Source organism: Colletotrichum lupini, chromosome 3, assembly GCF_023278565.1.
Source record: "Colletotrichum lupini chromosome 3, complete sequence".
NCBI lineage: Eukaryota > Fungi > Ascomycota > Sordariomycetes > Glomerellales > Glomerellaceae > Colletotrichum > Colletotrichum lupini.
Genome location: NC_064676.1, coordinates 7,362,926 through 7,390,280, shown reverse-complemented (window position 1 = coordinate 7,390,280; position 27,355 = coordinate 7,362,926). Strand labels below are relative to the sequence as shown.

At 44.9% G+C, this 27,355-nt stretch overlaps 5 protein-coding genes across 5 annotated transcripts; 4 read left to right on the top strand and 1 right to left on the bottom strand.

Moving 5' to 3' along the window:
• Window positions 1-1,374: 1,374 nt before the first annotated feature.
• On the top strand, window positions 1,375-4,140 carry CLUP02_06947 (efflux pump; the record flags this gene model as incomplete). Its single annotated transcript, XM_049285944.1, has 8 exons — window positions 1,375-1,722; window positions 1,776-1,904; window positions 2,170-2,234; window positions 2,575-2,601; window positions 2,968-3,002; window positions 3,053-3,079; window positions 3,149-3,193; window positions 3,263-4,140. 8 exons carry the CDS (start codon window positions 1,375-1,377, stop codon window positions 4,138-4,140), a joined length of 1,554 nt encoding a protein of 517 aa, XP_049143087.1.
• A 4,062-nt stretch (window positions 4,141-8,202) lies between these two features.
• Window positions 8,203-9,543, top strand: CLUP02_06946 (uncharacterized protein; the record flags this gene model as incomplete). Its single annotated transcript, XM_049285943.1, has 1 exon — window positions 8,203-9,543. One exon carries the CDS (start codon window positions 8,203-8,205, stop codon window positions 9,541-9,543), a length of 1,341 nt encoding a protein of 446 aa, XP_049143086.1.
• A 2,268-nt stretch (window positions 9,544-11,811) lies between these two features.
• Window positions 11,812-13,748, top strand: CLUP02_06945 (uncharacterized protein; the record flags this gene model as incomplete). The annotated part of the gene is made up of 7 exons (XM_049285942.1): window positions 11,812-11,967; window positions 12,041-12,161; window positions 12,220-12,292; window positions 12,352-12,472; window positions 12,527-12,781; window positions 12,855-13,044; window positions 13,099-13,748. The coding sequence occupies 7 exons, from the start codon at window positions 11,812-11,814 to the stop codon at window positions 13,746-13,748; spliced, it is 1,566 nt and encodes a 521-aa protein (XP_049143085.1).
• A 478-nt stretch (window positions 13,749-14,226) lies between these two features.
• CLUP02_06944 (uncharacterized protein) lies at window positions 14,227-15,450 on the bottom strand (the record flags this gene model as incomplete). Its single annotated transcript, XM_049285941.1, has 2 exons — window positions 14,227-15,026; window positions 15,084-15,450. The coding sequence occupies 2 exons, from the start codon at window positions 15,448-15,450 to the stop codon at window positions 14,227-14,229; spliced, it is 1,167 nt and encodes a 388-aa protein (XP_049143084.1).
• A 5,840-nt stretch (window positions 15,451-21,290) lies between these two features.
• Window positions 21,291-25,082, top strand: CLUP02_06943 (uncharacterized protein; the record flags this gene model as incomplete). Its single annotated transcript, XM_049285940.1, has 13 exons — window positions 21,291-21,341; window positions 21,405-21,477; window positions 21,740-21,936; window positions 21,992-22,109; window positions 22,156-22,273; window positions 22,334-22,361; window positions 22,429-22,550; window positions 22,625-22,747; window positions 22,861-23,066; window positions 23,144-23,450; window positions 23,570-23,700; window positions 23,772-24,937; window positions 25,044-25,082. The coding sequence occupies 13 exons, from the start codon at window positions 21,291-21,293 to the stop codon at window positions 25,080-25,082; spliced, it is 2,679 nt and encodes an 892-aa protein (XP_049143083.1).
• Between the last annotated feature and the right edge of the window lie 2,273 nt (window positions 25,083-27,355).

Sequence of the window (27,355 nt, the reverse complement as noted above, 5' to 3'; positions counted from 1 at the left end):
CCTAGTATTCACCGAGCGTCGAGCGTAATTCGAACCCAAGAGCAGCAAATTCTGCAGTGGTTTCAGGTACATGGTGGTGTAGGAAGCTTGGAGGTCTTGGCTAAAATCGAGCAATTGTATCAAACCATGTTCGGCAGTTCGACACTCCCTGTTCTCCAGCACTTTTGAAAACCGCTCAACCTTTTCTACAACCATCCAGGCTATTAGGTAAACAAATTTGCTGTTGAGTGCAGTTCAAGATTCGTAACGATGCTTGCTAACTTAAGTTGATTTAATTGGCTGGAAACTAGAGGCATGTTTTTATTAATAAGTATGTGACATAAGGAAAAAGCTTACAGAGGCTAACTGCTATTAGGGTTTAAAAAATAAATTATTAAAATCTACCCTTCCCTCGAGGTATATTACTAACGCTCTATATATACTTAAGTTATTAATAAGTATATAATATAAGGAAGAAGTTTATAAAAGCTAATTACTATTAGGGTCTAAAAGATAAATTACTAAAATCTGCCCTTCCCTCGAGGTATACTACTAGCGCTCTATATATACCTAAGCTACTCCTTTGTTACTTAATCCCCCTCTTTATGCCCCCTGAGCTATCTTTTAACCGACGAGGCCTGACTGGCGAGGCCTGACAGTTTCTCTGTATCCTTATCATGCACAGCTTGGGTCCTAGGACGCATCTAAAGTGTTAGTTATATCCCGGGGACCCTCAAATTAGTTGCGAGCAGCCCGGCCACCGGGCTACTCCGTCTCTTAGGTCTCTCCGGATCCGTGACCCATTGTAATGCTCCAAAAGAACCTCCGGCTTGTGGGGGTCTGTTCGGCCGACTCAAGGTTGCAGCACTAATAAGAGAGAAGGGAGTAGACTGAAGCTTGATGTTGAGCCTGGGCCACTTCTAAGCCTGCGTGCTCCGCGGCAGCGACTGATTCGCTGGCTAAAGACAATAAGCTTTCTCCTAAACACAGATGAAAATGTTAAGCAGCATCACCCATGCGTCTCATGAGTCGTGAGTGTCTATGCTTGACTTGTCTGCGACAAAAAAGATGCCCCCTACAGCGTAGTCCAAAGCCTTGTGTGCTTACTTTCGAGGGATCTTTTCCATGAAATGAACTTTATTCGGTCGGGGATTCCCCGTGTTTACTACGACTGGTCAGCCTGTAAGCCTTGAAGGAAGCTTCTTAAATGGAGCTTTTTCGGAACTGGTAATCATTCCCGTCGGATATTACGGTTGTTGCGTCCCATTCCGGGCGATGCAGATTGTGAAAAGCTTTCTGTACCAAGTCCAAGTCCCAATTTTAGAGGGGATACAAAAAGTCCCATCGATTGAAGGCCCCTATTCCTGCCAATAATCATCCTCGAATAGCCACAAGATGGATCGGAACACAGAGCCCGAGTCTGCCCCCATATCCACACGAAGAAGAAGGAGCATTGTGACAATGACGGAGACACAGCTGCTATCAATAGACCTCAGTCTCATGTCCACAGAGATGTTCCCGTCTGTCGCCGAGAACGAGAAACATAGTCCAGGAACAACGATCACAGAAAAGGAGGCCGGTCCAAGCACGGAGAACGACCAAGAGAAGGGCAAAGGTCCGAACAATGATATACCAGTGACACCGATACCAAAGTACTTATCAGGTGCCAAGCTCTGGATTGTCATCACATGTGTAATTGTTGTTGCCTGGTTGATGTTCCTTGACAGTTCTATCATTGTTCCCGTTAGAGCACCCCGAAAATAAGTGAAGCATGTTATTTGCTAATAGCATTGTAGGCTATTCCAGCGATAACTGACGAGCTTCATTCTTTGCAAGATATCGGTTGGTATGGCAGTGCCTATCACGTTTCTAATGCCGCTTTCCAGCCGCTCACGGGTAAAATCTACCGCTACTTCAGCTCAAAGGTGCGGCTTTCCCGGCTCTTAGCGAATATGTTTCCAAATCCAATCTAATCCATGCAGTGGTCTTTTTTCGTCTTCCTAGTCTTGTTCGAGATTGGATCTCTTGTATGCGGGGCTACGCCTTCGTCCCTGATATTGATCATGGGCAGAGTCATCGCGGGGATAGGAAGTGCGGGCATGATGAGTGGTGGCCTGACGATCATCGCCGGATCAGTACCTCTAGAGAAAAGACCTGGTTAGATCAAGGGCGAGGATATCCTGCCAGCAGCTCCCGCTATTCTGCCCCCAAGTGTGGCTGCGGCCGCCACACGACCGCCGGTCTCGGGCACATACGTAAGCTAGGCTCTGCGTAGTCAGCATTCGAATAGTTTGGGCCAATCAGAGGCCGTCAATTGTTTTAATAAAAAGTACGGTAATCGACGAATTAGCCTAAGTTAACGAAATAGCCTAAGTTAACGAGTTAGTCTAAATCGACGATTCCGTTAAATTAGGCTAATTACCTAGCTACTTAATTAACTAACTACCTAATTACCTAATTAACTCGTTCAAAAGGCTAGTAGCGATTTACTAGCGGTAGTCTATAAACGAGGTTAAGGATTTACGACGCTTATTTAGGTAGGTTAACTCTACGAGGCGTTATTACTTTTAATCATAACTACCATCTTATAAATAGCCTCGTTAAGTACTGCTCTAGCCTCGGGTAAGGTAGCGCTAGTTATAAAGTAGGTAGCCGTACTTTATATAGTCGTATTAGTAGACAAAGGGATCGTTAACTTCGCAATTATTCTCTTCTTACGGCATATTTACGTTAGGAATAGCTTTAATTAGCGGTAGCAGTAGCGGTAGTAATAGCAGTAGCGACGGCGAGGTCGACGAAGTAGTGGTTATAAGTAAGTAGGTAGGTAGGTAGGTAAGTGGGTGGGTATGGGCAGCTGGCCTCCGGGCTCGGAGGCAGGGGCTGCCGCAGCCACACTTGGGGGCAGGATATCGGCAGCTGCTGGCAGGATATCCTCGCCCTAGATCAATCCTTGCGAGTTTTGTCTGACAAATGCTTGGCTAATTCAAGTTGTCTAATAGCTCTTATGGGACTGGTCATCGGACGTACGTATAGGCTATTGACCCTCAGAGCAGTAGCTAACGTCAAACTAAAGTTGCAAACTCTGGCAGCGTTTGCGGTCGTACGTGCAAAAAACCACCCTAGAAAGGAGAAAGTCTCGCCAAAAATACTAATTAACGTTAACACATAGCTGTTCTTGGTGGAGTACTGACCGACTATGCCAATTGGCGTTGGAGTAAGATATGGAGTTCATCCGAGTTGAGACGACTCTAAGTATTACGGAGTACCTGCTAAACTCAAATAGCATTTTACATCAACCTCCCGATTGGCGGCGTCGTCCTTCTGTTTCTGGCATGGTGCGAGATTCCCGATCAGGTGCCGAAACCGAGTCCTATGGCGGTCATTGCGAAATTGCACACGTATCTAGATTTTACCGGCTTTTCGTCATGCGCTGGTGCTGCGGTGTCACTTCTCATGGCCCTCGAGCTTGGTGGGAACGAATATGCTTTTAACAGCCCCACGATGATAGGATTGTTCTGCGGCTCTGCTGTGGCTCTCGTAACATTCTTGGCCTGGAACTATCGAAAAGGAGATGACGGGCTCATCCCATCATCAATGGCCGGTAAGAGGCCCGTCTGGTCCGCAGCCGCTACAAACTTCACCTTTGTTGGCTCGGCGATGATCCAGATCTACCTGCTCCCGCTCTACATACTTCCAGGCAGTACAAGGCGCCACGCCGGTCCAGAGCGGGATCAACGTTTTGCCAAGCATCTTGTCACAGCTAGCTTTCGCCTACGGCGGAGGCGTGCTAGGTACGGAAGCCTATGGAATTATTCCACATATAATTTGAGTTTAGCTAACGTCCTTGTCACCCTTCAAGTCGAGTATGTGTATTCCGCACCCACACGTTGGGTATCCCGCACCCATACTAGGCTCGTTCAGGCAAGTGGTGGGCAGCACGTGATTGCACCGCCGCAGGCGCCACTTCTGGCCCGGAATCACTATTATTCCGGCAACTTCTGGAGAATGGAAGGCGCATCCCGCCTTGGTCTCCTATACCTTCCTCTGCTGCACCTTCCTCTGCTGCACCTTCCTCTGCTGCACCTTCCTCTGCTGCACCTTCCTCTGCTGCACCCTCTTTCCGATACTGGCTGTACGCGTTTTTCAAAACGACGACTTTGAAAGTCATAATTTGCTCAGAGGAAATACGTCTCTAGAGCCTATATTTTGGTATTAGAAAAAGTACCTTTCCTGTGTTGAAAATAGTTAGAAAATAAGGTGTTTGGGCGAGGGAAATACGCGTCTAGATAGAAGCAAAAACAATAGGAAGGCGCGCCGAGAGCGCAGCACGTGACTGCCGTTCGGCGAAGTAATCACGTGCTGCCCACCACTTGCCTGAACGAGCCTAGTATGGGTGCGGGATACCCAACGTGTGGGTGCGGAACACACATACTCTTCAAGTCGGTAAGTTCGGGTATTATCTGCCGTGGGCTGTCGCAGGCACAGCGGCAACGATTATTGCTAGTGGCTTGTTCACGTCACTCACACCGACGACTTCGGTGGCCCAGTGGTTATCAAATCATCACGGGTGGTGGACGAGGCATTGTTTTACAACTGGTGAGACCCGCTTGCCATATGCAGCGGTCACTGACCGCAAGCCCGACTAACAGAATGACTTTAAGCCAAGCATTGCTATTCAGGCGAACTTACCTCCGGAACAGATTTCAGTAGGAATATCATTTGTTACGCTTCTCAGCTCATGGGTTCAGCTGTGGCCCTGGCAGTAAGTAACGCCATTTTTACAGGGGCACTGAAGCAAGACCTACCTAAATTCGCGCCAAATCTCGATACGTCGAAAATCACTGAGGCCGGGGCAACCGGGTTCCGTAAGTCGTACCCGAGGAAAACTGCCAGAAGTGTTTTTAGCATGTGTATCGAGTATCGACAAGGAGTTTATCCATCCCTCGGTCTGGCTATAGCATCATTCTGCTTCGCGTGGGGTATGGGGTGGAAAGACATTCGGCCAAAAAAGAAATAGGCAGTCAGCAGGTGAGGAAAAGAGAGAATGACTCGAGCCCGTGGATAACTGCCGAGAGCCCGAGGCTCAGGTTCATGGGCACTGACGTTTCTAAGATTGGACATTCTTATGGTGGTCCTTGCTAGTGTTGAGCGCCGTTACCAAGTTCTATCAAAAGTTCCTTGCTTAGAAATGAGTGCAGAGGTTTTGAAAGTTGACCATACACGTTAGTAGTATCGAGATAATGACTACGGACTACTTACCTACACGAAAATACGTCGCTTGACTAATCGTTCCGACGGGGTTGAAGTGGTTCGATAGCGGCCCGCTTGCTCATCAAGAATCCTTGGGTTTAGAGTTGAGCCTAATGGATCACTCGCACTCGAAGCCGACGGGATGTTGCTGGTCCTGAGGAGAGAAAATGAGGCTTCAGTCGTCAACCCCGTGGCGACTGAAAGAATCACAAGCTTCGCAATAGGGAACAATATTACGGCGTTCTCCGGTCCGATGTATCTGAGTTCACCTGAAGGAACCACCCGAATTATGACTGACGCGTCAATTAAAGACGAAAGGACGGAGCTTGCGAGACTAAAAGGGCTCGGGTTTCGCAGATGCTTCCGAATCATGCGACGAACAGCGATAGAGATTCAACATTTAGCGAGCGTGTGCCATGGCAGAAAAACAGGGCGTTTAATCAAGTGTCTGATTCCGTGTTGACTGGTCAAAGTGTCTAGGTAAAGCTAAGCTACGCCTAGCCCACATCTTGCGAGGGTATAACATGATTGATTGCAGATCGCTCACGGTGCCGCCGTCTTGCGCTACCGGAGCTCTGAACCTCGGGTTGTCCGGAGACGTCGCGCATGTACTCAAAGTAACGTGGCTGTTGCGAGCCTAGTCCATCATTCTATCCTATCTTGAAAGGAATCAGGTGCGAATACAGTATTTCGATGATACGCATGGCTACGGCTACCCAATGAGCTCATCTGGTATACGGATACGCTGGCGCACAGCATTCTGCCATAGCACGCATATCCATCGGGGATAGGAGGAACTACGAAATTCAAGCATAGCATGGCTTGTACGATGCGGCCATATGTAACCCCGTTGAGAGGCCCCTTTAATAGTGGTTACCCTTGAAAAGGGACCCCTAACGACTCGTTCCTAGGCCTCATCGGTCGTACCCAAGTCCATACTTAGTTAGAAATGGTACCGCAAGGCAAGCTGAAACAAACCTGAGAGGTGTTCCGCGGGAGTAAAGGTAAAATTGGGCTGCCCAATGCGCTCGGGCCGTCTCGCTGGTCGACTTCAGCTAAGGACACAACATCGCTGGGCTTGACTCAAGGAGCAACGGCACGCCCGCAGCGTGAGATTGGAAGCACTGGACCGTGCTTCACAGGTTCACACTTCGCTGGCGAAAACGAGAGAGTCCAATGATAGAGTTCGCGCGATCTGCGAGTTCATCTTGTCGTCCCACAGTTTCTGATGCTGGCTTTTGCCGCTTTCGATATGCCCGAGACCGAATTCGCAATGAGTACTATTTCACAAGTCCGCAAGCGGAATCCACCATTGTCAGTGTGTATACGGATACACACTGAACGCAACGCAACGCAACATTACGGCTGTTTCCCGATGGGAGAGAGCTTGATCACGGATTCGTACTCCGTACAGATAGACGCGAACCCCTCAAGGTTACCTCAGGCGCGTTTCCCTTTCCTAATGCCAAGGGGGGAACACTTGGTTGTTTCTTGAGCAATCTATTTTACTCTCGCCGCCAAGAGCCCCAGCCATGCTTCAACGTCACTTATTCTAGCCACAGCCTACAGACAAAGATTCACGTGCTGCAAGCGCCGATCAAGCGGCAGGAGAAGCCCGCTGCCCGCGCCCGCGGACACTAGCAGCCGTCGAGCACGTTCGGCGGCTCGCCGGGCTCAAGGCTGGGCCCAGTCATGGGTAACCATCCCTGGAATTAATGGGAATATGACAGTCGGGTAAATAGAAACCCTATTTTACTTGCTCGCAACAGGACAGGGCCAACAATTTGGCGGGGCACACAGGCCAAAGGTGCCGACTCGAGCAGCTCAAACCCGCCAAGACTACCTACCGTACGAATAGTTGAGGCGTTCAAATAGGTCGGGCGTTTTGGACTCGCTGTCTTTTGTTGACTAAGTACGGAGTATGCTATGCACACACATGCAGTCTTCACCTCTTCCTATACCAAACCACTATCAATCTCTTGGCCAAGTCGATCCCCAAATAGGGACCCCACAGGAGGGGCTTTGGCCTTGGCGCTGGGTTGTTTTTAGAAGACGGGAAGCCATGAAGCTGTCACCAAACAACACCTGACTGATGATCCACCGTGCCTTTGGCGAGATAGGTAACAAAACATGACATGATGGCGCGAGGAGCGTTGAAAGTCCGGTAATTACCAGGCAATCAAAGGAAGCTTTTTCTGATCTGGTTAGAACGCCTCACCGGGCCACACCACCTTTGTTACACACCACTGCGAGGCGGTGGACCCCAATTCCAAAGAGAGTTCGCATAGCATTCGCCGAGGTTGCAGAGCCCTGGGAACTCGTCAGAACTTTGAAGTCGAGCTAAGGGGAACGCGATCCCACTCAGCAGGTGAACCTGCACACCACCCACTTATCGAATGATTGGCACCTTTTCCAGAGTTGCGGTAAAGCCAATGTCTCTGCCAAGTCGAATTCGCAGTATTGACAGCCATACTGGTACCAAAGTACTGAATCGACAATGTCATACGTTGGAAGTTTCCCTGAAACCTTAAAATAAGAAATCGACAATGCGCATGATGGTTAGTCCCCAAAGAGGGAGGGTAGGTTCAACCGAGACATCTCATCTAGATCTGACGTGTCCCCCGCGCCCCGCGCAAGACGCCAGAACCCTGACATGAGTCGAACGGCGCAGGTAACTTGGCGCGGCTAAGAGAATGTCTTGGCAAAATTGACTTATTTTGAGTAGTACGCAAGTCGCGGGAACGAAGTCATATAAACTTCGGCCGTTGTCACCTGGCGCTTCTGAGCTGAACTCGTCCCTTCGACCTTGTCGTGCATCTACATGAACGCTTTGCCAACATGCTGTTCTCTCAAAGAAGTGCCTGCGATCGCTGCCGTGCTCTCAAGAGCCGTTGCTCCAGAGAAACTGGAGCGGCCAAGTGCGAAAGATGTCAACGACTCCAGATCGACTGTTTCTATAGCCCTCCGCGGCGCATGGGAAGACCGGCAAAGAAGCGCTTGAACCCTGAAGCTGCGCAGTCAACCCCTTCAACCACATTCCGACGATCCTCGACAATGTCGAGCAACACCACTGTTCAAACAATCACAAGCCCGCCCGAAGTGCTTCCATCCAACGTTCACGATGCGAGCGACTTCCAACAATATGGGATAGGAATTATACCGAGCCATCCGGAGGAAGATGGAACTTGGACTGGCAACTTCGAGGACCCTTTACTCGGACTCCTACAAAGCAATGACACGAAGCTGATGCCCACGGAGTGGATGGATACGGACACGCTGGGGTTCTTGGCTCATCAAGATGAAAGTCTTGTAGCACAACCTCACGACCTACCACTTACACCCCCAACAACAATTGGCTCTTTACCCACCAACACAGAAGATAGCTGGATTCCAGGATGTGATCACCCATCCGAGTTCAGTCACGCTGAATCCTTTGCCGGCGATACTATGCCTTCATCACCAGAAGCAACTTCACGATCATCCGAGTCGGCAGCACAGCGGCTCATGGATCTTCAGTCTCTGCTGTTCTCACGGCACATCACCAGAGCACAGGACGCCGACGGGCTTACGACACTGATCAACACGACCGTGTACTCGACAGAAACTCTCATTGATGTCGTGGAAAGCTTGCCACTAGTGAGGCCGAGCGTGGAAGGACGACGATCTACTTCACCGCCATCCTGCTGGACCGGAGCACCCGACACTTCCGGCTTCGCCACACAAGTAGTACCACAGCTTCCGAAAGAGCCAGTACAACATCTACACCAACCACCAAACCTGACTCTCGTTATCTCTCTTTTTATGACAAATTATGTTCTTCTCCTGGATTCTTACGAAGAACTCCTCGGCGCTCTGAGGGGCCGTCTTCAATGTTCACGGCAGAGCCAGGGCCCGAGTCCCGGCAGTGACTTCAGCCTGGCACAACCATTTTTAGGCAGCAACACACCCAACGGAAACCTCAACAAATTTAACGTTGTGAGCTCTTTTGACTTGGACGTCAACTCAGTCGTATTCTTGTTGTCTCGAATGATGAAGAGACTACACAAATCTACGGAATGCCGCTTCAACTCCGTTTCCATGACACCACCTGCCGTTAGCCAGTCTCGAGGTCAAGGATTCTCGGCTTCGGCTACATCATACAACTTTGACTTCCAAGATGGGATAAGCCAGGATATAGATGGGTGCTCGGAAGCGTCAGGGGCCTTTTCTCCGATGGCTCTGATGGGGGACTATGCACTGCGGGAAGTAAGCCAGAGGCACCAGGGCGTAATGGAGTCGCTCCGTGTGATTAGGTGGCTTGCGGACGAATTATGACAGAGCCTGCACGACAGATGTACACACTTTTGTGAAACTGAAGTTAAAGATACATCAATCAAATAAGCGAACAGCCACATGAGTCGTTCACGACTGCAAAGTTAGCTTCGTTGACTAACGAATTTCGATTCAAATCCACATTTGCTGAGCTCGGTCTCGGACTTTGTCTCCCCAGTGCCGCTCTCCCAGGGCTGATGATCATCCCATCATGTGTGATATTCTCGGGGAAAGCCGTTGTAGTATTGGTCCGAGGCTGCTTGCCCATTGGATATCAGATTTAGAAATTTCCCAAACATTTGGGATTTCATCCCATCATAGTCAAACTTCCACATTCGACTTCGGGCGACATCTCAAAATCAGCTCTGAAACGCTGTGGTCGGTATGGAATGTGGCCAGTGCTTCTAGAAAAGAAGCAGCATCTGGAGTGCTGGTTTTCAGGGTCCAGAAAGACTGGAATGCCCCATCTGCAACAGCGTTTGCGACGCGGACGCCCGCTCGACATTTGGTGGCGACCTGACGAGGTCGCCATAGAACTTACTTAAGTCAAAGAGGATATCTGTTAAGAAAATGAGGATGTGAAACTATTTGTGGAATGAAGACTAGGCTTGGCATTTCAAGGCCAGCTTTCCAGAACCGGGCCTAGACTAGATTTGTTCTGCTTTCTAGCACTCTTTCATTAAACCTACATAGGCTGTGAGCTGAACTTTGACCCATCTCATTAAACTATTTGTAAGAAGGTTTGGAACGTCGGGCGCGCTAGAGACATGATCTCTAAGCGTGGTTTGTGTATAATACGTACATTCTTCTCAATTGTGTTCCATGTGATCACTGGTACTCTATGAATACTATCGTCTCACTATTCCATTCAGCGAGGTTACTATATGAGGTCATCAGAAAATGATTAGCGGCATAGTGTTGTTTTGTTTCTTATCTCTTCCTAATTTTCGAGCCATGAGCTGCACTCGGACGTTATATATTAATTAAGAGTCACCTTAGATCTGAGGAAATGATGACCTTTGATGTTTTTTGAAAAGAGCTGACTCAACTTGTAGTCCGATCATCTGTAGCTTGCTGCCTGGTGCTAAATTATGGCCTTTTATTAATGACCGCCAGGTAAATTGCACTGCTTGCTAAGTACTGCAAGCTCCGAATTCAGTGTGTGATTAGGCAGAAACTTGTGTCCTCTACTGGGTCTGTCCAATCGGTCCACGACACTTGCGCAGTTCTAGACCAGAAACTCATCACTTTGTGTCGTAGAATACACATTCATTATCATTCATTGGTTCATATTTGATATAATAAGCACAAGAACACTAGAATTCTAGTATCGAAGTAGAAAATTCGTCGCTGTAATGAAGGTCTGAGGTCTCCAAGTCCGAACCCCTACCAGCCATATGAAGATTTAGATCCAACGGCGTTGTGGAAGCTATCAACATTTCCTGGCGCATTGCTGAGCCTCAAAAAGGTCTTTGCCTGCACGCTGTCTTGGTATTTGATTTTGATGTTAACGATTGGGGTTTCCATTTCCATCAACATGTTCCGCAGCGTTACATTCGGTTTCCGGCGGGGAAGACTTGTGCTTATCTAGAAAGCTTGGCCGTCTTGGCTTGACCACCTAACTGTCTTGTCTCCTTCCAGATCCATACTGGATCGTTACTTCTAGACCGATGGAAGGCGGGGTATCAACCCTGACAAAAACGAGGTTTTTTCCATGTCAAGAGTTGCCAACTCGGACACGGAGATAAACAGTGGTCTGAATGGCGCTGTCTTTGGAGACTTGCGAACACCGCTATCTGCCAAGAGGTTCATTTCCTGCCTGTTTGGGAAACATGAGAGAAACCTATGGTCAATGTGTGATGTCACGGGGCTGGGAGTTCAACGAGTACATAATGAGTCTACGTCGCATTCAGAATCCGCCATGATCGGTCTAAAATGGCCGGCCTCTAGGGTAACTTTTCAGTATCCTCGACCCTGAACCTTCAAAGAGCCTCATCGTACCCGCATTCAAGTCACAATAGTAACGACGAGTTGTGGTTGAGCATCATGCTGTCTACTTCAATTATCGGAGCTATCGCTCTGACGGCAGTTGTGGTTCATGGAAGAGAGCTCCCCAAGGATGAGGCTCGTGCTGCCGGTAGGACTCATGAATCTTATAGTATCGATGGCCTTACTGACTCCATATAGAGCTCTATGACTCTGGTGTCATCCACGATAGACTCATGTCCGCGAAAATTGTAATCAATCGGCCAATGTGAGGCGACCGCAAACATGAAGCTAACACTGGTCCAGGCACACTGGGAAGCTGAAGAAGCTGTCGGCCTCATGAACTCATCTCAATGGCCCAGGCTAGGCTACACCAAGTGCGTCGATGGCTATGCCGAGGCCCTTCCTGATAGCCCGTTGCACAACTTTAGATGCAAAAACGTAGGTTTATCTCACGATAATTTCAACGGGTCATTTTGGCGCGACGGTCTTATTGACGATCCTGTTGATTTAGATGGATCTCTATGACTTCATTAATCACGCCGAACTGGGCTCGCCAAATGCCGATTACCGTGGGAAGAGCGGAAGCTCTTCATGGGGATGGACTGATCCTGAATCTGGTCGCGAGTTCATTGGTGAGGAAGATCGATGACCAAAGATCAATCAATCAGTTCGCTAACTCTTTGGTAAAAGTCAGCGGCATGTTTGACGGATGTACATTTATCGAAATCCTGCCTGAGGGCAAGATGCTCAACCTTGGATTCCTGTGAGACCTTCTACTTGGGCAAAGGGAACAATAACTTGACTAACTCTGTACGCTTTCAGGCCAACGTACTCGCCCGTCGGCAATAGAGCATACTGGCATGAAATCCGCCCGTATCACAACTACATGCTCATCGGCTCTGAGCTTGAGGGCCATGGTATACAGATCTTTGACATGACGAAGGTGAGGCTTCCCCCAATCACATCGGCGACTATAATTGTTAACTTGTCATGCTAGCTCTTGGATATCGATCCCACCGAAGCACCCATTCTGTTCACCAATGAGAATGACTTGACCGGCCACTTCATCGAATCTCTCCCACTGGGCCGCAGTCACAACGTTGTCGTCAATGAGGAGGCCAAGTACGTTGTTGCTGTCGGTGTTCAGCCTCGTGCGGAGGGCTGCATGGGTGGCCTGCACTTCTTCAGTCTTGAGGACCCTAGCAATCCCGTTGCCCTTGGCTGCGATGGCCAAGACGGATATGTCCACGACGTATTTCAAACCCCTGCCCAGCTGAAAGCCTCTGAGTAACTATGTTCATGTAAGCTGATATGATTGAGCATAGGCGCAATGCCTCATCTACAGAGGTCCTGATGCCATATTTCAAGGCCGCGATATCTGCTATGGCTACAACGAGGACACCTTGACTATCTACGACGTTTCCGACAAGAAGAACTCCAAGATTATTTCCCGCACGAGCTACGAGGGCGCAACATTCACGCACCAAGGTTGGATCAACGACGTGAACTGGCAAGGTGAGACGCTTCGAACAGCGGGCTGACAGAGATTCGTGGCTGACCTTCCAACAGAGTGGCTCTTCATGGATGACGAGTACGATGAGGATGATCTGGCCGGCCCTGCCGCCGACGGGTACCCCGTCACGTACATTTGGGACATCAGATCCCTCGATTCTCCCAAACAGACCGGTCTGTTCAAGCACACCGTGAAGGGAATCGACCATAACCAATACGTCGTCGGCGACCTTCTCGTTCAATCCAACTACGGCGCCGGTGTCAGAGTGTGGGACGTCTCATCTGTACCCCAAGATCCCACAGGAGGAAGCGTCTGCGAGATTGCGTACTTTGACATCTACCCCGAGGATGACTCCCTTCCAGGGGGAGGAGCTATCCAGTTCTCTGGTACATGGTCATCCTACGCCTACTTCAAGTCGGGCTTCATCTTCGTCAATACAATTGAACGCGGAGCGTACTTGGTGAAGATGACGAAGAAGGAGGCTTGCAAGCCTAAGACGTGCAATGCAGACAACTGCCTCCGTGCTCTCAGAGCCTCCAGTGTTCCGGGTCGATTGGAGGAAAGCCAAAAGTTCTGTGGCGAGTTTACAAAGACTGTCATCGCCGATGTTACAGTGGTGCCTACTTATGCCGCTGAGGCATGCCCGACCAATGTCATCTCACGTGTGAGCTCGGCCTGCTCCTGTTTGCCCACACCTACCGCTTGAGTGAATTGATGCAGTGCTCAAGAGAAGCCCTATTCTATTAGTGTAGCACAGATGATCAAGAGCCAAATGAACACTTGTCAAACTATCTTTGCTCCATTGTGCCTGTCTAGTAAAAGTGACGGTTGAGAATATCTAGGCACTTTGAGGCAAAGGTATCTGGAGTAGGTAGATCTTGGTCAAGGTTAAGGGGCAAATTTGTAAGACTGCTTGAAGAGAGCCCAGAAGATGTCCAAATGAATGGCGATGTCACAGTGAGAGGCAATCGAATCGGTTTACCAGCAATAAAATGGTTTGATTGGTATGAATGTACAAAGATGTTTTGGGATATACAGGAGCTAAACAACAACGCCGTTTCTATATGCAATTTCCAAGACAACCAATGCCCCGAGAAAATCTCTATGGGTAATTGCAGCGCAACGCTTACTTATGCATGTTCGCGACTCGATCGATCAAACTTTCCAAGCAGGTAATGATACGCTTAGCAAGAGGAAGCGGCATCAGTGGAGGCGGCAGCGGAAGTGGTGGCAACGGAAGAAGAAGAGGCACCGGGAGCGCCGCCGGGAGCAGTGCCGTTAGGGGGAGAGCCACCGGCACCGCCGGCACCGCCGCCAGAGTTGGAGTTGGCGACACCACCCTCAGCATAGAGAGAAGCAGCAGGGGTGATGGTCTGGGCCTGAGTAGTGTTGATACCGAAAGCCATCCAAGCGAAGAGACCGTCAGTGATGCTGTCGCCGAGAAGGGTGTACTCCATGACGGGGTCGACGCCATCGGTGGCAGCCTCCTCGCTCAGGATAGAGTCGTCAGCGTTGGTGGTGATCTCCTGGGTGTTGGTGTTGTAGTTGTAGGGGGCGAAGGCCTCGACGGCAGAGATGAGGTCCTGGTCGAAGAAGGTCTGGCCGACGTGGGAGGCGGTAATAACGTTGCCGAGGGTGTTGTTGGAGTAGAGAGTAGCATTCTGGTGGACCATCAAGTGGATGTGGGTGGCACGGGAGGTGTAGTGACCGGGGAAGATAGACTCGAACTGGGCGACACCGTCGGAGTCGGTCTCCTGGATAGCGCGGAGCCAGGTCTTGTCGATGTTGGTCTCGTCGGAGGAGTCACCGTTGCCGGAGGCGACGATGCCGGAGTAGACACCAGTGGAGTTGCAGTGCCACATCTCAAGGTAGACGTTGGTAACGGGCTCGCAAGTGTCAACATCGATGACCTGGTAGTCAAGGACGATGTCGACACCCTCCTGCTCCTCGATAATGTTGCGGCGGACATACTCGCCAGAGACGTCTGCAAGGGATCATTAGTGGCTGCTAAGAGATGTAGGCTTCAAGGGAGATGACTTACAGTAAGGGCCCTGGGTAACCTCAGGGGTCAAGACGCAAGAGTTGTTGCCGGAGAAGAGAGTGGCGGCGTCGGTGTTAAGGGTGTAACCGAGGTCGGTAGAGTTGTGGCTCTCGGCGAGGACGGTGTCAGCATCGCGCTTGATGTTGCGCTTCTGGCGGGCCTGGTTAAGCTGAGCGGAGCGGCGGGCGACGTTGCGGGCGGTGACACCGCGAGCGGCGAGCTTATCGGCGCAGTGGGCAAGGTTGGAGCGCTTGATGGTGCTCAAGAAAGCGCGGCGCTCGGCAATCTCCTCGGTGAGGTCGTGGCCGGGGTGGGCAACGGCGCCGGAGAGGAGGGCGAGGCCGGAAGCGACGGTTGAGAAACGCATTGTGGTGGTTGTTGTGAGAGCTGAGGATGGAAAGCTTTGTTAAAGAAGGTGTTTATACGATTTGTCGAAGTGAACAAGAGGGTATTGTTGGAAGTGAAAGCGAAAGGTGTATTGGTGAAGAGTGAATGTGATGCTGGTGAAGAGCTTCTTTCTGGTTTCTCGGTGGCTTCGACCTTGGGTTATTATACTCGACGACATGACATTCTGATCTACGGTCAACGTCAACCTCCCTCCTCCCCCACGAACCGCGTCAGTGCCATAGCCATGATGGCAGTTCGTCGCATGAGTACAAGCTGTGGAGCTCAAGTCATATCGCCATCGCCGTACCAAGCCTCGTTGACTCGGGAGACGTAGACGGTGGCCCCGGAAGGCTTTCGATTGCGTGGGCTGCCCGTTGCGGCTACGGAGTTAGCGTAGTGTAAAGCCACCCCGGTAGCCCAATGTCAGGCCCAGCCAACGTCAACATCTTCTTCTGTGGGGTCATAGCAGCCTCGGTAGTATGACCGGTGCAGCGGTAGGTGGGATGGTAGTGTGTGTGGACGACGACTACGAGTACGTTGCCCCCTTTGCCCCTTACTCTCTCTGGAGCAAAGGCCACGCTCACATCGTCAATTGCTTCTAGGTCCAACGCCTTGGCAGGGGCTTAATCTCTACCGTTTGGGTGTAGTGGCCAGTGACGTCGTGTGCATAACAAATCAGCCCCGGGCTCATCTCCACATAGTCTAATTTTTCTCTCCCTTTCATCCCGGTTCCTCAGTCACTCAGTGACCGGAGGGTCCCCGGTCTGCTCAGTCTAAGCATCCGGACGTGGCCCTACGCGCAAGCTTTCGGGAGACAGTGGAGTCGGGGCTACGGCAGACTACAAGAGGCACTCCGCCAAAACACTTTTTTCATATGTCAAAGCAGAAATCGTATTTTACAGTCACCCCACTACCTAGGATAGGGTCTAAACTAGTATAATAACCTATAAATAGGGGTTATAGAGATTTACGGCTTAAGAAATACTTTAATTTCGTAATATATTAGACCGTATAGCGGTATATAAAATCGTATAATATCGTACCCTAACGTAAAAGTTTTTCTTCTCCTTATAACTTTATTATAAAAATAACTACTATTTTTTACCCTCTTATAGGTAAAAATCACTCTTTACTTAAGTTATTAAACTAATAGCTCGCTTATAGATATTATAATACAGATCTATAACAACTTCTAATCTCTATATAAAACGTTACTAAACTAATCGACCTTACGACACCTCCTTATAAAGCTATTCTAAAACGACCGATTAATAATAATACTTATATAAGCTCTACCCTTTTCGTATAATAAGAACGTATAAACGTATAAGCCTCGATATTAATAAAATCTCTTCTTATAGGCTTAAAGGAGCGAGAACGAAGTATTTAGTAAACGAAAAAGGAGCTAAAGTAATTATTAATAATTAATATCTCTATTATATTATATAACGTATCCTTTTTTAAAAACGAACTTAACGGTTTCTAAGTAATAACTTATATTAACGTCTAAGTTATTAAGAAGTTTATTAAGAAGGTTTAGTTTAATCGCTTCTTAACGTTTATTTTATATCAAAATATAATATAATCTATTATTTTATATTTCATAACAAACTAGTAAATTCTTTTAACAGAGTAAATAGTATTTCTAATTAATATAAAGAATCCTTATAATATCTTAAAATATTATAAAGTAGCGTACGAAGCTATAAGTTTAAAAAGATTCCTCTCTAAAGCTACGATCTTATATAAAAAAGACAATTACTAACTTTTTATTATTTCTCAAACTAGAATTAAGTCGCTAGTTATTAAACCTTAGCTAGTAAAGAAGGGAAAAGGTCGTACAAAGCTAATTATAACTAAAACTTTAGGCAAAACGACGTATAAAAATGTTCTAAAAACATAGCTTTTAATAAGTATTAGTATTAAACTAATAATAAAGATCAAGGAGGAATTGTTAGTTAAGTAAGAAAAAAAGATCGTTAAGAAGGAGGTAAAGGCTAAGAAAAAGGTTAAAAAGGATAAAAACGATAAGAAAGACGAGATTATAATAGTTCGATAAGAAGATAAAATTTATAATAATAAATAACCTAGTATACTATAAAGATAAAAACGAGCATTCTCGTTAATAAATAGTTTAGAGTAAACTATAATTATATTTATAATTCCTCTTCGTCCTTAATATCGCTCGTAATTACGAAGCTATCTAATACTCTAAGATCAATTCCAAAGTCTTCTAATCTCTACTTAACCTATATAATACCGCCCTATAGTTTACTAAGTAAAATAACTTCTAGTTAAAGCTTATTATATATATACTACTTTAAACAAACACGAAAATATTAATACGCTTTAAAACAAGGATAATCAGCCTCGCTAAACTTCGTACTTTCAGCTAATATAATTAGGGAGCCCTCAATAATTAAAGTACAAATCTATAAAATAGCTTAAAGAAGATATACGTCTAGATTATCACTATTCTAAATAGTATTTAATAGTTATTAAACTTAGTCTTAGTTAATTCGCTATATAAAGTCTTATACAGTTCGTAACGTAAGTTAATAATATAGTTACCATAACTAACTAGAAATAATATAAGGGCGACCTTTTTAATAACGAATTCGATAAGAGTTCTAAATTTATATAAAGTTAATAAAATCAGAACGAATTAGTAGCATATACGTAAATAGAAGTACAATCTAGTTAGAGAGTATATCTATATAGAATAGCCCTTAGAACTCAAGTAGTTAGAAGTATTCTTATAAACATAAGTATACTTATATATACTAAGATATATATCACTTACCTACTAATATACTAATCTACTTTCACAAAGACGATTCCACTAACTCTCAATCTTAACGTTATAAATACTTTTACCAAAGATCTAATAATTACGGAATATAATTAGACTTTTTATTATTAAATAGTATTATAAAAGGTAGTAATAAACACTAGACGTAAGAACGGTTTCTTTCCCTTAGTCTAAACAAACTCGTAATAGTATAAATCCCCGTTATTAAATAACAGTAAAATATTATATAAGTACATTCCAGGACGTATAAGCAGAAACCCCTATATAGAACTATATAATAAACCGCGAATAAGCATTAATACTAGCATAGATCTTAAATCTAAATAGTAAAAGCGTATTATATATATCTAAAGACTAAATATAATTTAGTCTAGGAGTCGTAAACCCTTTATAACAGTACCTTATCTTACTTAACTAATCTTAAACTTATTATAGAAAGGTTTTGTAATATATAAAATATAGTTCATTTTGGCTAATAATATAAGCTTATTAGCGAACCTATATATCAAAATACTCTCTACCGTACCCTTTAGCACGGCGAGTAACCTCTAGTATACTAAAAAAGAACTCTTCTAATCGTTATTATATAATTACGAGCTATTTTAGTATTTATCGTTACTAAAGCTAATTCTATTAACGAAGTATTAATAATCCTATAACCGTAATTATAAATCCTTTAAACTAGAGTTAAAAAAAGATATCTTTATTGTTTAAGCATTATTAAAAGAATAATTCTTAAATACGAATTAATAGATCCTTAGAAAAGACCGTACGCTCTTCTCGTTATAAGTCCTATTTCGTAAGTTAATATTTAAAAGTTCGCTTTATAATTCTAGTACTAAAAACTATAAAAATACATATAATAATTATATCACAGGTCTAATTACTCTCTAACTTTATAATAATTATCGTTTAATATAATAAAAGATTAATACGCAGTCGTGCTATTCTAAGAAAGTAATAATATATAAAATAAAAAACTAAGAAAGAAATTTTAAATAAGGGGTAAATATTTATATATAATTATAGCGATATATAGGGGTATCCTTTTACTTACTAGGTCTTATAAGTATATATATAGAAATATAGACGCTTACGGGGATTTATAACGCTAAAAAGGATAGAAAAGTATATAATAATAATATATAATGAATAAAAGTTCTATAATTTTATTAGAAACGTTGAACTTTAGGGGGAGCCTTTATACGGTTAGTTACGGCCTCTTACGGACCAAACTAAGCGCGTATACTCTAGCTTATAGCTAGTAAGTACCCTACGACTCTATAGGGGCCTTACTACCTAAGTATTAAGCCTAACCGTACTATATCCTAATATATACTTATATAAACTCCTATATTATACTATATAAGAATATTAAATTAATTACTCCTTACTTAGAGTCTATATAAGTTAGTAACGCTCCTTATAATCCTATATGCTATTATATATACCCTCTTTATTATCTTTAGCCTACTTAGCTACCTATTTAAGGGCTTTTACTATCGTACGGAGGTATATAGCGGGGATAGTACCTAGAGACTTAAGTAGAGCGCTAATACGGACTTTACTACGGCCCTTATAATTATAACCGCGCTTAATAACCTTAATAAGTATATTACGAGCTAATACAAACCGTTAATAGACTATAAATAAATATAAAGTAGTATAGAATAACGTACGAGTAATAACGAGAGGCGTAATAAGCGTATACTCGTATATAGTAAATATATAATTATAACTAAAGTAGCCCTTATCTATAAAGGCAACGTAATTAGCAAAAATACCTTTACTAGCCTTATAACGGGCGCACGACTTAGCACTAGTCTTAGCATTGCTATATACAGTCGTCTAGATAGTATCGGTAACCTAAGTACGAATTATAGTAATATCCGGGGGCATATAATAGCCATTCTTAATAATCTTAAAGTTAAGCTTAATCTAACGCTAGGGCTAGATTATACGGGTTAGTATAGTAATATTAAATAGTATAAAGTAATATATACTAACCTATATAATACTAAGGTTATAGATCTAATAAAAAGTCTTTAAAAAGGAAGATAAAGAGCTTATAAATAATATAAGAATCCGTATAATAAGGAAGCTATTATATAAAGGTATACGTACTAATAAAGAGGTAAGAGGTTATTTTATAGGACGTAAAGTCGTTAGGGTACTACGTAGGTTAGTATATAGGGACCGTCGGGAGCTATATACCCTCGATACGGGCCGGAACGCTATATTAAGCGCTTATTATAAGTATTATACGGCGTACGCAATTATTAGGAAAGGGAGTATCTTATACGAAATTATTAATATATATATATAAATAGTTAATACTAAAGAAAAAAGTAAATAAAAAGAATTAAATTATGAATAAGTATATATACGTAATTACACTTATAATTACGCGTACATTAGCCTAAGAAAAAGCACAATTACTAATTAATAAAAATTACACTAGCAATTGCGCATAAAATTACCTAATTATACCTAATTAATATTTCTAATTAGCAAATCGCGAATATTACACTTATAATTACGTATATAATTAGGTAATAGTAATAAAAATAAAATAGAAAAGGGTATAAAGTATAATAAAGCGAAATACAATCGCTAATAAGTAACTATAGGGGCATAAGCAGATTACTTACCTTACTTAAGGAATATTAGGTTAGTTAAGAAGAAAGGGAAATTAATTAGTAATAGAAATTAGTAGGGAGGATATGCCCCCTAGCTACCCCACTTTCGCTAGGCAGCACAACCGCCCTCACGTGACTACTACTACCTACGGTCGTAAGCAATTCCTTATAATAATATACGGGATTTATTATAATATTCATTTATATATACGAGAAAGTCGCGCTATTGATGCCTAAAATTTACGGTAGCTATAGGTCTATTAGAAAGAACGGTTTTGGCGGAGTGCCTCTTGCAGTCTGCCGTAGGGGCCGCCGTTTAAGCCTCCTTTTCTGCGTTGTCCTGGTCCGTCGACGGAGCCGTCCTCCCACATGCCGAAGCAAATTCTCCCCGCCCTTGGACCAAAGCCGCCGTCGAGGCGCGTCCACACAAAGCCATTGTCCAATCAAAGCTGGCGTGTTGTTTAACTGACGCTGTAAAAATAGACTTCGACGCAGCATGGGCTTCCCGTCTTCGGGTTGTTTTCCCCTAACAACCCCCCTGATGCCTTTAACATCCGTCACGTTAAACTGTGAACATCAATGGGGTTCAAACTATCTGCCCAATGAGCTTATTCCATATGCGAAAAAGATGCCTTGCATCGAAGAGGCTTCTGTGCCCGGACCACAGGTAGAATTTCTTTTAGAAAGGCCAGCCGAGGTCTATGTTTGACGCAGGTGGTACCGTGGTTGTAGATTGCGGTGTTTTAACACGCAGCAAAGTCTTAAGTGGCTCAGCACGGGTTGCGGGGGGTCGGATAGACCAGCTGCACATTTGCCAGCAAAAACACTAACAGCAAGCATTCCAGTTCCCAACACAGTCAATGTTGCCGTCGGATTCACCCTGATTTCTTCGGGGTCTCCAGACTCTTGGCTACTTGGCACGCTCAAGTTAAGGAAGCGGAATAGAAGGCCAAGGCTTTCAGGATCCGGCATTACGATAGTTCAAGATTCTCTGAGTTCGCGTATATTTCAAGCCGTGAGAACGCCAGGGAGCTCCAGGTGGTCCAAAGAAGGTGGCAAACAGAACACAGTTGCCCAGTGTCTTGTTTCGTCCCATCTCAACACCGATCATCCGGTTCGAAGTACCGGATGCCAGACAATTTTGCATGTTTCCTGCACGCGCGTACACTCGCAGAGACCTTGATTCTAGTGTCCAATGAGCAAACAATGATGGATTGAACTAACAGCATCCCAGCGATACCCTGGGTCGAGGCCGTGCTGGCGAAGCATCTGGTGGGTGAACGGCCAATGAACCTCACGCAAATGTCAGCTGAACCGTTGACTCGTCATCCAAACTTTCTACATGCCATATTGTAAGTCCCTTGCGCACAGCCGAGGTAGCCTTTTCCATCTTGTCTGGTTGTTGACGATAGCCGATCAGTCGGTATGCACGGGTGGCGGGTGAGGAACACAACATTCCATTCAATGGCAAATGAGGTGCTCCCAAATCGTCAGCTCTCCACGCAAGTTGGGCAACTGCCGATTGGCTTCCTCGAAATTGAGATACAAGCATATTCGGAAGGGAAGCGGGAGGCTTTCGACGGGGCTTGACTATGGACGAACCCGGCCTCGCCCACATGCAGTGCACCGGTGGACGAGCTGCTAAGAAGTTAGACTTTTTCCACGGAGGGACCTGGAACGCGCAATCACGATTCCTAATCCAGTGATTGCGTTACAGAAAACCCCATTTTTATACAATCCTGCGGTCTAGCTCTACAGCCCGGTCTACTCTGGACGGTCTGTACGGATACGAATAGTCGTGCCGGTACCCAGTTCATCACCTGCAGGTGTAGTGGGCTAGTCCATTGGTAGAAGTGATTCAGATTGCTGGAAGAGAAATGAGCCGTCTATGAGATTCTTGCGTCGACCATCCAAATGTGCGCCTGAAAATTTCTCTCAGAGAATCCGGCAGGGGAAGCAGACGACCCCAAGGCAAAGCAAAGAGTCAGGTCTGGACGGATTTGGGGGACGCTAAGCCTTCGAAGGCTGGACACTTTGCTTGGCAACTTGGCAAAAAGATCACCCCGTTCTCACTCAACAGAGCCTCTGCCTCTGCTACGACTTTGTCCACTGGGACAAAGATCCAGATCGGGAACATCCCGACAAGTGATGACTGATCCAGTCAACTAGAGAAGTCTTCGTGACGTATCCGTACTGACGGAACCAACAGTTGGTTAGCATAGCCCCCGAAAACACCCAACATTGGCGCATTGTCAAGAGTCAAGAATTTAGAGTAACAAGGTGCAAAATACAGGGATTCGACGGGAAGTGGGAACACAAACAGACTACGTACCCGGCACCTAAGCCACACCATCATGCGCTCCGTAGCCTCCGCTCCGTCGATCATCACTGGCGGCGGACGCTGAAAGGCCCAACGTTGACGCGTCGCGCTATCGGAGACTCTCCCTATTCCATCCATCCCACTCGGCCGAATGACGACGGACTGGAACTCGTCAACGACTCTCGGGCTGGCTCTGAGAGAAAGCATTTGTAATACAGCAGTCGCCATGGTGGAGCCACGAATAGATGTGGACGATTAGGATTAACCATTATCTTCGATACAGTCGGCTGGTGGGCAGTCCCTAGTCCGCCAGCTCCTTGAGATCCAGACCGCTACTATTGAGCAATCGAAATCACTTCATTTCATCCAAAACCTCGACTGTCTGTATCTTGATAAAACCCGAGACCGAAAACGGCCCCCACAAACCCGCGATTCAGCATCTGAAGATGATCGCCCTGTGTGGCTTCGCCAAAGCGGCCTGAATGCCCTCAAAGACCTGAACTATGTAGCTGTGTCTTGAACGTGGGAAGCTTCAAAACCATACGAGGATTCTACAGCCGGCCACCATCTGGTACAACTCTTTAATGGGAATCGCGAACCTTCTGGGGTCCGCAACCGGGTCTTCGACCGCATACGGCGATACCTGGAAGCCCAGCCTGGCCTGCAATACGTATGGATAGATATGCACTGCATCTGCCAGGAGCCGGGCCCAGAGAAGACTCGGGGTATGCAGGCAATGGATATGGTCTACAAGCTGAGCAATCACCCCATTGCTCTGCTAGCGCGACCGATCGAATCACACGAAGAGCTTTGCCTTCTCGCAGACGTTTTCCAGGGCAATTTTGTGTCAAAACATGCTTCTGGAGAGTTCCGCTTAAGTTCCTTCGCAGAGAGTGCCCTGGAAAGGCTTCGTAGAGCATTGTCCCTTCTCGACGCCATAACCTCCGATCTTTGGTGGACAAGAGCCTGGACTTTTCAGGAAAACTATCGTTGCGATGGACAAATGACACTACTCATCTCTCATCCAGAAGATGGTGAAATATTCAGGGAGAAGACAAAGAAGGAAAAAGTCTTCGGTAACGTAGTGGGCGACATATCGATCTCATCTCGAAAGTTCCAGACGGAATCCACAAAACTATGCCAAGCCTGCATAATTGCAGAGGATGGCCGTGTTCCCGGTCTGTCCGATGTTGCTGAACAAATTCTCAAGACAACTTCCAATTACGAGTTCCTATTACGGGAGACCATGCCCGATGGACGATATTCTGCCCCCTGGTCACAGTCGCCGAGGATCATAAAGGATATTGAGTTCTGCGGCAGCAAATTCTGCCACGATAGATTGGCCATAGTCGCAAATTGCTGCCACTGCTCCATCAGGCTAGATGACGCCATCTTACGGCAAGGATCAAACAGCATGAGTCTATCTATGCTCGCCCTTTACCTCTTGAATGGAGAGATCATGGAGGACACATGTGAAGAAAAGGAAGAGGACCGTACTTGGGTGAGATGTCGGAAGCAAACAGTCTCCGACTTCGTCACGGACCAGTCCTTCGATGGCTTTTGTCCACCTCTACTGAGGCGTCCTCTTGTCTTCAATAATGGGTGCCGATTCATTGACGCTCGGCTAACACATGAGGGCTTGGAGACCGCTGGTCATCTATGGAAGCTGGATCGTGTCATACAACCAGAAAAGTACGTGATGTTTTGAAAAGGGAATATCAACGAAGAAGCATCGCCGCTTTATAGAGGGTAGCTCAGGCTCCCCTCAGGTTTGGCTCAGGAGTTGCTCATCTGCAGCTCAGGCGACCCGCCTGAGCCGCCAGGGTTCCCTTCCTGCGTGAGACCGGGGTGCTCGGAATCGTCACCATCCAACTCTACTTGTGTACGCGAAGTAAAATCAGCCCGAAAGCAACAGGACAGCTAATAAAAAAAAAGCTATGAGCTAATAAGTTATTTATTAATACCGTACTAAGGTCTTATATAAAAAAAACTATAGGCTATATAGCCTATAGTTATAATAAGTAGTAGAGTTAATCTTATAAAATATAGGAAATATACCTATTAGTATCCCTATTATAGGGTAGTTAGTTCGAACCGTAGTTAACGAAGAGATTAATTAAACTATATAAATATCTACGTAGTAAGTATAAAAAGGAGGTTCTAACCGTAGGTTAGGCTAGCTATAATAATTGTAAATAGGGCCCCTAATTGGCCCCTACGTAGTCGGCTATATACTACGGTCGAATTAGACTTCTAATCCGATACTAACTTTCTCTTTTTTTTTATTAATTTAACCGCTACGGTTAGAGGTATAATTCGACCTCGGGCCCGTTTATTAAGTTATCTCCTTTTCTTCCTTTTCTCTACTCTTTTTATATAACCTATCCCTCTATTCGTATAATAACTTTTCTACTACTTACGAATTACTCTAATCTTTTATTTAGTACTACTTTTATAAAAGCGTTTACGAGGTTATTTTTATTATTAATTTAATAGATCTTAAGTATCTCGCGCCTTTCGTACGATTACTTAAGGGCTATAATATTAATTATAAGCCTCTTTTTTTTCGTCGTTTTTAATTTAACGAGGTATTCGTATAGCGAGTAGGAATTAGTATAGATAACTGTTAAAATAAGTAGAAGGCTAATTTAATTAGTAATTTTCTTTAGCGTTATTAAAATCGCATAGGAGAGGTTAACGCCGTTAACTATACTATAGACCTCTAATACTAGTATACTTTTCGTTACCCGCTTATTTTTAGTTAACGAGTAATAAATTATATTACTATATATAGTAAATTCGCTCTTACCTATACTCTTATTAGCTAAGATAATAATATACCCTAATTACGAAGTAAGGTCGTTATTATTCGTAAATAACTTATTAATAAAGACGTAAAGCTTATTAGTCGTAAGGTCGATTAGGTAGTAAACGAGACCTTAATTAAGATTCGTTTATTATTACTTAAGCCGCTTATTAAGTACCTTAACGTCTCGTTTAGTTAAATTTATAGCCTATACTATTTTAATATAGTTAAAAGTCGCTTTAGGCTAATAAATATTTATAATATATACCCCTCGCGCGAGCTTAGCTTTATACCGCTTTTTAATATTAATTACGTTTAGATTAACGAGGTTAATCTTCTCGCCCTACCCCTTTTATTAAAAAACGACGGTTTCCTTTTTAATTATAAGAATCCTATTATTAAATACTAGGGGGGTATTTATTATAAGGACCTTTTTTAGCTTCGCTACGAAGCCCGCTTTTTAAAGCTCCTTATCCTCCTTTTTTATAAAGTTAATATTAAATAGGCTTAATATATCGTTAGTTTATATTCCGACGATCCTAAATTAGTTACTTTTGTGCTCTGCGACTAGTAGGTATGGGTCGTATATAGAGGTAACTATTAATAGTTAATTAATATAAAAATCGTAATAAGTAGCTTATTAATAAGTGCCCGATTTTGCCTGCCTATATAGTGGCTTAAGTACTTTAATAATCGTGCTTTCTAAGTATTTACTAGCTATTTCCTTCGGTAGATAGGCTAGGATTTTCTTTATAAGCCCTATGGCTGATTAGGTATAGGCCTAGGTAATATCACGGCTCTAAATCTCGTATCCCTTCTTCCGTAGCGATGCTATTATTACTATTATTAATCGTTAGCTATAGCGCTATATAGTAAGCGATTATATAAGTAGCGTCGCCTTTTTAACGTTACCGTACCCCTAAATTACGTATCTAGACTTCTCGTACGGCTAGGGTATTCCTTTCTGTTACGAAGGTAACTTTGTTTACCTTATTATTCGCCTTATTATCAATACTACGTAAGCAAACTATATACCATATTAATCTACGATTTCTGTAGATTATCATAGGTATTGATTATGTAAGCAATACTGCTTATATAAGCTTACGTGAGCAATGGAAAGTACTGGAAGGTAACTGAATAATCTGGAATTTACTCGAGGCGGAATTACGTACTACGATTACGCATTCACTTACGTATACGCTTATTAATTATATTATAATTAATAAGCAATGGAATATTCTAGTAGGAGGTTTTTATGCCTATATATAGGCGTGTATTTGCCTACCTAGACCTTTCGTTAAGCAA